The sequence below is a fragment of the Chrysoperla carnea genome, chromosome 2 (assembly GCF_905475395.1).
Source record: "Chrysoperla carnea chromosome 2, inChrCarn1.1, whole genome shotgun sequence".
Classification (NCBI taxonomy): Eukaryota; Metazoa; Arthropoda; class Insecta; order Neuroptera; family Chrysopidae; genus Chrysoperla; species Chrysoperla carnea.
The window spans coordinates 97,404,034-97,416,267 of NC_058338.1; the positions used below are offsets into that span (position 1 = coordinate 97,404,034).

A 12,234-nucleotide genomic window follows, 5' to 3' on the forward strand; every position below is an offset into this window, starting at 1 on the left:
AAAATACAATTCATCTAGGAAACCAATCATCATTTTTAAAGCCATAAAAAATATATTTTATTTATAATTCTTACATATTAAAAATATTACAAAATTAGGTACTTAATATTATGCTAACAATTTTGCTACGCCAGTACCACGGTATGCATGGAATTTTCTTTTGTATGATTTGGATTTGGTATTTCCTTTGATATTGACGATAAAATATGTGCTGATGTTTTACAAACTCTCGTACGATCAATTTTGTTCTCATCTTTTGGTTTATCAGTTATTTCGCATTTTGTTGCAGCTTCTTCACATCTTGCGCAAATGTTAAATATATCACTTTCGAATGAAATGCCTTTGTCTAGAACTTATAAATTAATAGATTAGAAAGAGAAAGAAAATATTTATATAATTACAGGATGGTCTTAGTTTTAAAAGCAAAATTTCATCGACAAATAAAAAAATAATGGCAATTTCCGTGTACACTTATTGGCGAAAAAGTGTTCTTTTCTAGATACAGAAATGTGAAATTTGAAAGAAAGAAAAATATTATTGGGAATATTGTTAAAAGGGTTGCTTAGAAAAATTGCGAATTTGGCTCAGAATGCCCCAATGCTCTGAATTCACTATATGCAATCAGAGTTGAAACTCCTTTAGCTGCCTTGTGCGATTTTGTTATAATAGTTTTTTAGTACGGGGTAAAAATTCTAGTTTGGGAGTCACCATAGCTTGGATCATCATATCGAAAGTGACATGCATACCACGTGACATACATATCATATTCAAAACACCGATCACGAAAGCTAAGCAACATTGGCTACAATCAGTATGAAAGACCGCTTGAAAACATTGTGTGCTGTTGCCTTTTTATTATATGTAATAGTTTTCCATATCTATATAAAAATTTTGCTTTCGCATGTTTATGTCCGCAAAAATCGAAAAGTAATCGATAAATTGACTTGAAATTTTGACAGGTTGTTCCATTTATACCCAAGAGTGTTTATAATAGCAGACAAACTACACCAAAAGGTAGTCGGGTTTAACTACTATGTTAATAATTTCAATTTTTTAATTACAAAATTTTAATTGTTCCTGCTATAATTCATTTAAATATTAATCATTGTATAGCCCTTCAATACTTACACAAATCGGTGAGTGAAAAGTTCTTGAAACCAGAAAAATCTAGTGGTTCGGAAATAGGAAAGTATTCCAAATGTACTGCATTTCCATTTTCACTTGCGGCGGCCACGGCCTCATTTTCATCACCTACAAGATATTGCTTAGTATATTTAAAAGGATTTTTCTTTGTGTCAATATTTAGACCTTAATATTCAAATGTACTATTTTTAACACCCGAACTAAAAAAGGGGTGTTATAAGTTTGACCGCTATATATATATATGTGTGTGTGTGTGTGTGTTTGTCTATCTGTCTGTCTGTGGCATCGTAGCGTCTAAACGGAGGAACCGTTTTTTTATTATTTTTTGTTTCGTTTGAAAAAAAATTTAACGGAGAGTGTTCTTAGCTATGTTTCAATTGTGAATTTAAGTTTCCGTACCTGAAAAAGTTAAAAAAAATTGGCGATGATATTCAAAATGGGATAAGTTTGGAAAAGGCTTTAAGGGAAAAATTGATTTAATAGAGAGTGCTCTTGGATATGTTTCAAGTGCGAGGTTAGGATTCCGTACCCGTAAATTTGTCGGGGGTTTCTTAAATTTTGTAAATTTCACTTGTAACCTGTATATAAAATCCCCACTCGATTTGAGTGTAATTTTTTTAAAATCAAGTAAAGAAGGCATTTTATATTATCTGCAACACTCACAATACATCATTTTAAGAATATGGCGTTCATAAAATATAAAAGTACCCAATGATATTAAATATTCGTATACCGCTATACTAAAACTGCAAATTATTTTCATTTTTCCAAAAAAGTAAATTGCGCAGCTTGATTTCCAACGAAGCTCAGTATAGCTTTTGAACGAATGCCCTAGTCCTCTTGACCGGGCCACGTAGTTTATACATGCTAGCTCTCTGCCTAGAGACTAGGTCTAAAGATTTGATATAAGAATTTGACCTGGGTCTTTCTACCTTACCTTGGCTTGTATTATTATTATTGTTGTTATTATTCAATTCCATAACATTTTGCAAAATATTTCCTTAAAAAAAAAATAAATATAAATTTTAAACAAATTACTCAAAAATATAAATTACACATTATTTTTTACCTGTTTGACCATCATCCGTTAGCGACCATGGATTATATGCTTGTTCCATGGGGATTACATCAATTGATCGCTTTAACGGTTGTTGCGATTGTAAGCCGGGATATGGATTGTAATATATCGGAACTTGCTGGTTATGGATCGGAACTTGATTATTATAAATTGGAACTTGATTATTATATATTGGAACTTGATTTTGATTCATATTAGTGGGAATGTATTCATATTGAGTGGGATATCTTATATTTGATATTGATTGTTGCTGATTTAGATTCGCATTTGGCATTGGTTGTTGCAATGCTGAAAGCAATAAGGATTGTCCATTGTTTGCAGGATTGAATCCAGATGCAAGATTAAATCCAGGTTTATATCCATATTGTGGCGCATAGATATCTGGTTGCATCCCGGGGTATAAGAATTGAGGTTGACCATTAATTACAGGATTTGTTGGAACATTTCTTCCAACAATTGTTCTGGCATAGCCATATGGTATCACACTCTGTGTCGTTCCTGGAAAATATGGCATTGACAAAGATTGTCCGTTGTAAATAATCTGTTGTCCATTATCACTTTGTCTGCAAAGACTCCCTTGATAGCCTACAAAATTGATATAATGTATTTGTTTGATAAAAATGATTTCGGTTATCAAGTGGACATTATCATTTTAATCTAAAATTTTTGATATCTCTGACGCTAGACAAATATTAAGAAATGGTCCTATTTGTCAATAGTATCTTAACGTCAGAGTTATCTTGGTTTTTATACCATGTATACAGTGTGTCGCATTTAAGCGGCAGACATCCTCATATTTTCGTTGTAAATAGGAATATCGATTTGAAATTTTGCACAATCATACAGAGGGATGGGAATATTACAAATTGACCAATAGGGCCATTTCTTAATATTTATCTAGCGTCACAGATATCGAAAAAACTACGAGCCAAAGCCAAGATACAGCTAACCAATACACCAACTGTTTTTCACCAACTTTGGCAGCCATTTTGAATGTGATCCCGCACTTTAAAAGTGTAAAAAAATAGTGCAATGAATTTTGCGGAAAATTTCCAACTTTTTACATGTATTGGTTTAACATTGTGCTCAAAATATATAGACTAGACTACCATACTTATATCGATTTTCATAACAATTCAAATTTTTAATTTTTTCAATCAAATTTATTAATTTTTTCATTACTTTGGTTCACACTAATAATTATTACAAGTTTATTGAAATATTTGAATACATAACACCATTAAATTGTGAAAGTCTTGTATTTATAAAATTAAAAAATAAACTTAGTATAAATGACTAAGTATACTAAGTTTGGTCCCGATTATATATTAATTTTAAGGTTGGTCTGACAGTACAATGAAATTTAACAGTATAAACTCTAAACAGAAATTAAAAATATTAATCTGCAAATTAATTATTTAAACTTAGATAGCATCTAATTTCATTAATTATATAGTATTTATGTACTAGTATCATTATTGTTAAAAATAATTTTCACGAATTTTAATTAATATATTTACAAAACTTTTCGTCAGACTATTCTTTTTAAATTATAGCGTTAGTAGGTACCTACAAGTTTCTTAAAATTTCAATTTTTAATTATTAATATGCAATGAAAATTGATTTTATACAAAAATTGTTATGTAATGATTAGTAAACAGTTAGTAACATATAAAAAATTTGGATCAGTCTATAGACTGCCTTAATGTCCGATTAACATTAAATATTTCATAAATTTGCATCATGAGCCCCTACGGGTGCTAAATTTATGCTTAGAAATAAGATCATTCAACTGTGCTTCAAATAAATCACTACATGATTGGAAAAAGAGGTAGGTGTTTCGACTAAAAACCCCTGTCTGAACTATCACTTCCACACTTTGCGAATCTCTAGTTTATAATGAGATTCTGAATCCGGTTTTTAAGGGTATTTATTTCAATAATTTATAGTCTATATTACAGAAATTTTTTCGTTTATTTCGATTTCTTAGACACTTATAATGCGAATATGCAGATAGAAGAATGCTTGCTACTCACCATGAACACAATTTATTGAAAATAGGGAAATCAAAGACACAATAATTAAAAACTGATACATTGTTATAGCAGATAACTGTATTTCGTCACGATATATTTCCAGTAAAACTAATCAAATATCGAGCATTTGCCACAAGTTATATAGTTTTGGATGAACAAATATTAAACATAGAATGAATGAAACTTGTGGAGAGATTTTATTTACATTTAATCATTTGTTTATATAATCAGAATTATGATTCGTAAACAAAAATTAATTTTGTTGTAAATTTCGATGACCCACTTATTACGAGTTCTCACACACGTTGGTTGAAAATCCAATTGATTTGCATTGCGGTTATGTCGCCAAATGCCACACCATGCCACGTTTTATTATGATTAATTTGCACGCAATATCTAAGATGATACACTTTGTTTCTTATCGATATGACCCCTTAAAATTACATAGGAAATAAAAGTTTTTTTTTTCTTTTTTTCAAATGTGTTTAATTTTTTAATATTTTTGTCTGGCGTTATATATTTGATAAAACGCGTGTATCTGAAACACTGACGCAGACAACACTCAGGTGGGTCTTGATGATCTAGGTATAAAATAAACTAATTTCTGGACAGATCTCTCTTTTCTATTCTGGACTCACTGGGCCATGCGATCGACGGGGTTCCTGGCCTGCCATCAAAAAAATCTTTCTATGCAGTCGTCGTTCCATTCTAAGCATGAAGTACATGATTTAATGATAAAGTTATTGATTTGTAAAGCGATTTTCGAAGTTTCTAGTTCCAAACTTATATTTTGTAATTCGTGACAGAAAAATGAGACATTTATGAAACAAGTGAAAAGAAACAATTGACTGAGTTAATTGTTGAAATACCATGTATAGACAGTATTGATTACACAATCGTTTGTTATTTTACGCCATGTAAGTAAAGAAAGATAGGCCACTCTTAAATAGCTACATACACACATAACTGATAATCCCATAAAATTCTATAGATACTATTTAATTTGCGCTCTCATAGATAAACAGATATTTACGAAAAAATGTTTTAAACGAAAGTTGGTTTGTTCTATCTCTAACGGTTTACAAGATGTCTTATGGACCCAAGACCAAATTGACCTATGTTGCTAATTTACGAACTCGACCTCACTTTTTATGTCCTGAGGACGCTGTAAAAATTTTAGCTTGATTATATATTCGTTTTTGAGTTATCGTGTTGACAGACAGATGGACAGATGGACAGACGAAAAAACAACCGAAAAAGGACTAATTAGGTGATTTTATGAACACCTATACCTACCAAATTTTGTTGGTAGCATCAATGTTTTTAAGCGTTACAAACTTGGGACTAAACTTAATATACCTTGATATATGTTACATATATACATGGTTTAAAAATGTTTATGTTTGTTTATATACTCAGTGATACAAACAGTGAGCCTTTTTCTTTGTATGTCGGTAATGACATGACCATAATCATCGATTAAAGACTAAAAAAGGTTAAAGCGCTGATTCTCGGAAAAACTTCCATCCAATTTTATCGAAAACATTTTCAGAAATTTTTAATATTTTATTTATTCATAAAAAAATGTTAAGGTATATTTATCTACGGAAAACTATTTCCCTTCTACATAAAACAAAAGTGAATAAAGTCGTAATTTAAAATGTAATTACAAAATTTTACGATACACAAACCTGGCATAAACCACATCATATGGCTATAATCTTAGTTATTCTCATAAAATGCAATGAGTAAAATTATTTCTATATTGGGTGTCACATTTCAGAATGCAGTTCTTCTTCAAAATTTCGCTTCCCAAAAAAATGTCACAGTAGATTTAATAGTAGAATTAATTAAGAATGTCTATCGAAAATAGCTTTCTCCAAGAAGAGATAAGACGACGTTAACGCCATATTTAGCCAAAATATATTAACTTTTCATAACTATGAGTCGTATCATACATAAGCCATTAGTTTTAGCTAATAAAAAATGCATTACTGTTGTTTTAAGTCTTCTTAGAGATACCTAAACAGCACGCCAAATCGAAAAAACATTTTCCTTTGTTCTAGAGAACCCTTTGAATCTAGCTATAGCATCTCTTTCTATATTGTATATATTGTAGATGGATCATGGTCATATTTTTTCGCATCTATTTCCCAACACACTCTGTATCATTTTATAAAGATTTATTTTGTTAAATGTTTAAATTTAATGCAAAGGAGGTATCGTGTATGCATACGATATAGTTTTAGTGGTTTTTATTATTATGCATTAATGATTATCTTCAGTGTCCGATGAACAATGCCTTTTAACTATAAAAGTTAGTTGAAATTTTTTATTGGCATAACCGGTATAGATTTCAGTACAAAAGGGAATATTTTCAAAACAACTTATTCTATAAGTAAAGATGTAATTTCTATTAAAGTAGCTTAATAAAGATTGACCAATTGAAGAAAAAAAAACACTCGCACCAGGGGTCAAACCTCTTGGATTCATACCAAGCCCCTTAGCCAATTCAGCCATATGAGTTTTAGACACTGAGTGTGATTTTATTCAACTCATAGAATTTTATTTTTGTTTATATGTCCACATTAAGTTATTTATTTATAATTTATGTTTTGTTTACTTTTGCATTTTTCATTTATCTGATTAAGTTCGTCCCAAATTGATTTGAATAAAAAATTAAATAAAAAGTAAGTACTCTTTAAGGACAAATTTTTATTGTACTAAAAAGCAGAAATTATTCTGTAAGAGTCATTCATATAGGACTATTTGTAAAAGCTTGAAGCCCGCAATACAAAAATCGAGTTGCAAGATCCCACTCACACTAAGATAGTAACCAAATACATACATTTAACTGTGAAAATTTAATTGCATATTGAATTTAGAGTAAAGTAAAATAAATAAAAGATACAAAAAATAATGATGTGGGCGGCCTCTGTTATAGATAGATATCTGGAAAAAAAAAACTTTTAACAAAAAGAAAACCGACTTCAAAAGAAAAACTTTTCCAAAACAAATTAATATGCACTAAAAAGTAAAAAAAAAAAACCATAATATAATGTAGTTAAAATTATTGTTATTTTTGGAGTTGGTGTCAGCCAAGGAAACAACTCTGACGGAACAGTTTTCTACATTAGCTTGACTGACACCGACTCCAAAAATAACAATAATTTTAACTACATTATATTATGGTTATTTTTTTACTTTTTAGTGCATATTAATTTGTTTTGGAAAAGTTTTTCATTTGAAGTCGGTTTTCTTTTTGTTAAAGTTTTTTTTTATTTTGTGATTTTTAGTGAATCTTAAGTACACTAACTAATTTGTCACTAAAAAAAGAATCATCGAAATCGATTGGCGTGATATTGAGTTATTCGTCCTCTTGTCGGTGCATATTTAATGCAAATTTAAGACTTTTGTGGTTTTCTCATAGATGCCGTTGTCAGAACTGGACTAAAATGAAATGGGACCACACGGGAAGTAGCAGCTTTCAAATAGATAAAGAATCATCAAATTTGGTTCACCCAGTCGAAAGTGTCCTCCTCCCTTTTTGTTTGAAGTCGGTTAAAAAGCAAATTAACCCCATTATTATTATTACATACATTGCTCCGAATCATTGTTGATACTTTGTTTTTAGCGCCTACAATAGTCATGCATGATGACTCCCACAAAATTATTTTCAATTTTTTAGTAAAATAAAAGCTTTTCCTTTTAAAGGTTTTTTTAATTTAAATTTTTAATTTAAGTCTACAAAAGGTGCATATATATATATATATATATATATATATATATATCAAACATGGTGGAAGCGATAGGAAAATCAATACGCCACTTACATTACATTGTCATCCAAACTAAACGTGTATACAAAATTTCATCTCAATCCTTTGAGGATAACTGCTTCCAAATTGAAAAGCTATAACACCGAGCAATATCACGAAAAAGTTGATTTTAAGTTTGGATTTTGGATATTCCTTTTCTTATTCAAAATAAGTGCTGATGAAGGGATGAAGTACGCCTGGCATCTGAGAACGCTTGCGCTTGTTAGGCTTAGTAGTATGCTTTTCCGATAAAAGCTACGGAAATTGATGATTTTAAAATCAATTTTTTTAAATTCATTTTTCATGTACCTACCAAAAAGGTCAATTAAGAAAGTAATGTTCAGCCAACTTAGAATAAACTGTCTAAAATGTTACTAGTTCTCGTATCAAAAGATGTGATATTTAATTATTTACGGGGTTTTATCTCTTTCATATTCCTAATAATAATTATATTCTGTTTCGGTTTTTATAATCTTGTATTATAAGAAGTTGTGGTTGTTAAATCATGTAGGTAGTCTGACTAGCTCCTAAACATTATTAAACATTGTTTTTATGAAAATTTATTTACACATACCTACCTACCTCTAAAACATAATAAACAGGTGAAAATAATTGAGAAATATTAAATTAAAACTGTTTATTATTCTGTGCTTTAAATATTATTTAATTTACATGAAGATATTCATCAAAATAAAATTATTACCATGTGCATCTTTGTGTGGACTTATCTTTGGGACATAATCATACATTTTTACCAAATTTATGTCAGTTTATGCAACTGAATTATTAATACTGAATATTTTTACGCTTTAAGAATCGATTTTTATTTAAAACACTTGGTATGAAAACAATATGACGAGTTAAATCTAGTGATCGAATGTACTAATTTTTTCTAATATGTATGTATAACTTGTATAACTGTGTGCTGCCGACAAAGCTTCTATTGTTTGAAACTGACAATAAACTGGTGGATACAGCACACGGTGTAGTTGTTACCCACCGATACATAATGACTAAATACCATATATAATTATGCTACATTGTACGTATAACAGACAAAGCATCTATTGTTTGAAACTTACAATAACCTGATGGAAACAGCACACTATAAAAGACTTAAGGAAAAAACTTTTCAAAATAATCACACTCACTTTTTTTAAAATAATACGAAAACTCTTCTGTAGTTAGCGTTCTCCATCATAAGTTTAGTTTAGGATTTTAATTTGAGCAACTATGAGTTGGAATAGTCTCCCTTATTACTAAATCAAAGAAATTTTTTTATTTTTTAAGTCGTACAACTCGGAGTTGGCCTTGGCATCTTCAACAATGCACCTTCATTGAATCTAGTCCTTCAAAACATTTTTCCTGGTTGCCTTTATTTTAAACTAATATTGGTACCTTACATCTTCCATTCTTTGAAGTTTTTTTATTTCCATTTTATTCCTGCAGTGCCATTGGTCGTCGTCGATTTTCTTCTTGTAAATGTTCCCATTTATCCCGTAGAGAAGCTACAAATAACTTTTTTCCTGGCATGTAAACGAACACATTTCAGGAGATTAAGCTTGAAAATTATGTGCATCATTTTCTTTTTTAAACTCCCACTAAAAAGAGGGATATTATAATCTTATTGTGTCTCTATATATCTGCATCTATGTATCTGCGTGTCTATCTGTGGCATTTGATTTTTGTTTTGTTTTAAAGGTAATTCGATCGAGTGTGTTTTCAGTTTTGTTTTTGGGAGCTTAGAGATCCGTTCCCGATAACAACTAGAAAATAGGTGCTCATTTTCAAACGACTGTGTAGATTTTAATGAAATGAAGCTGAGAACACTCTCCATCAAATTACCTTTCAAATAAAAATAATTGGCTTATTTGTTTAGGAGGGAGCTACGATGCCACAAACTAATTTATCAGATTTGATGTCGGATGTTAGTTTCAATTTTTAATTTAATATTATATGTAAATATTATTTATCCGATTGATTCTGAGAAGCATTAGCATATTATTTGTAAATATTAATTATCAGTCCATTGCACTGGTCAATAAAGTATGAAATCCAATCAATGATATATCAATAATAATTATTTTCTAATAAATATTGGTTATAATTCTCATAATTATAATTAGTGTTTAATATAATATAATTTAAACTAAAATTATTATCTAAATAATCAAATAAATAAATTTATAAACATATTGTAATGTAGCTGAACTGACGATTTAACATCAATAAATACAACTAGAATCATATCAATTGAATAAGTCAAGATAAATATAATTTTTCAGTTGGTTTGAAATTATTAGCTTAGGTTCAATATAATTGTATCATACAAACTACAAAAACAAGCTTTTATTGTAATAAAAAAGGAGAAAATAATTATTTCTATTGAAATAATTTGCATTTCTTGAGGTGCTACCAATCATCCTTGACAGTCATAAATGAGAGCCGCCAGGTTTTACAAATAGTCATGTTTGTGAATAAAAGTAATAATTATTTTATACTTTTTAGTACGATAAAAACTTGTCCATTAAAAATTATTTTTTATTTAAAATCTTGTTTCTTTTTTTCAGGTAAACAATTTTTTCAAAATGCTGTATAATTTGTAAGTAAAAATTTATTTATCTTTTCAAAGAAAAGTTTAGCTTTCGAAAAATGCGGTTTATGTTTTAGTTAGTAAATTATTATTAACTAAAAGATAAATATCAGTTAGTATAAAATAAAAAATAAATATTATATTAGTTAAAAGATAGTTTTCGATTTTTCGCTATTTTGGGCTTGTGGACCAAAAGAGCCCCAGCAAGTAATACATTGTGAAAAAGAAGAAAACAAAATATGTTTTAACTAAGCCATAGCCAACTATGCTTCCAATTGAAAAAAAAAAACGTAACTTTGGGTCATAACTCGAAAACCAACCGTTTTATTAAAATATTAATGATACCACTAGATTCTACAGAAAAAAGTGTCTTTCGGATGTCAAAGTCATATTCACTTATCTTTTCGTACAACGACGTTATTCACATAAGTTTAAGAGTCGAAAAATCGAATAAACTTTTGCTTATAAGTCGAAAACAACAATTGTGATCCAGTTTTTGTTCACGTCAATGAACTTGTCTCAAATAAAGAGATCAAGAGAATGCTATCAATTTTTTTATAGATATGGAGATACCGTATTAAAACATCGAATTTGGCCGACTCTGTACAACAAATAGGTGTTAAGAAACAAAATAAATATCTAGAATTAAATTATAATGATATCTCATGTTATCATTTCAAATTAAAATTGCATGCAACTCAATATGGTCGTATTAGTCAGACTAGAGGATTTTCTTATCTTGAGTGATATAATTTTTGTTGAATTAATGTGTACTTTACAGGTATACAATATATTGGATTATAATTGATGGTACCTGTATGACATACCTACACAAATAAATATAAATAATACCATTCTACTATTCTACTCTAGTTCTAGTAGTAATATATATATCGGTAGGTACAATTTTATATGATTAAATTTCATTTATGATGATAATATTAAATGATGATAAATATGAATAAACAACCATCAATTATTATCAAAATATTACCTATTTTATAAAATTATTATAAATAACTATCGTTTATATTCATTCATTCATTCATTCATTCATATTTTGTAAATTTTGTATTACGTACCTATGTAATAACTACTGTACCATAAATAATCAATTTTATATTTTTAGTTTAATAATTTTTATTAACGCTGTACGCACATTCATGCAGAGGCGGATTAAGAAATTTAGCGTAATACAAATATATCAATAAAGTCCTTTTTTATGTTCTTTAGTTTCAAGTTCTTCATTTTTTAGAATCTGTTAAATAGCAATGGTTGTTCGAAGTTAAATTAGGACGTTGATTGATACATTTTTCAATAAAAAAACTTTAATAAAATAATAGGCACTAAAAAGTAAAAAAAGAACGATAATATAATGTAGTTAAAATTATTGTTATTTTTAAAGTCGGTGTCAGCCAACGAAACAACTCTGACAGAACAGTTTGCTACATAAGCTTGGCTAACACCGACTCCAAAAATAACAATAATTTAACTACATTATATTATCGTTCTTTTTTACTATTTAGTGCATATTAATTTGTTTTGGAAAAGTTTTCTTTTGAAGTC

The 12,234-nt window shown here is 29.0% G+C and overlaps 2 protein-coding genes across 11 annotated transcripts in view; one reads left to right on the forward strand and one right to left on the reverse strand.

Annotated features, from left to right (window-relative positions):
• The window catches only part of LOC123292073 (uncharacterized protein CG43867), an 872,927-nt gene that overhangs the window by 357,440 nt on the left and 503,253 nt on the right, over positions 1 to 12,234 (forward strand). The gene's annotated exons all lie outside the window — the stretch shown is intronic.
• Positions 75 to 4,611, reverse strand: LOC123292077. The gene is made up of 5 exons (XM_044872603.1): positions 4,258 to 4,611; positions 2,213 to 2,806; positions 2,081 to 2,143; positions 1,129 to 1,251; positions 75 to 352 (listed from the first exon to the last, which is right to left on the reverse strand). The coding sequence occupies exons 1-5, from the start codon at positions 4,316 to 4,318 to the stop codon at positions 126 to 128; spliced, it is 1,068 nt and encodes a 355-aa protein (XP_044728538.1). The 5' UTR covers positions 4,319 to 4,611; the 3' UTR covers positions 75 to 125.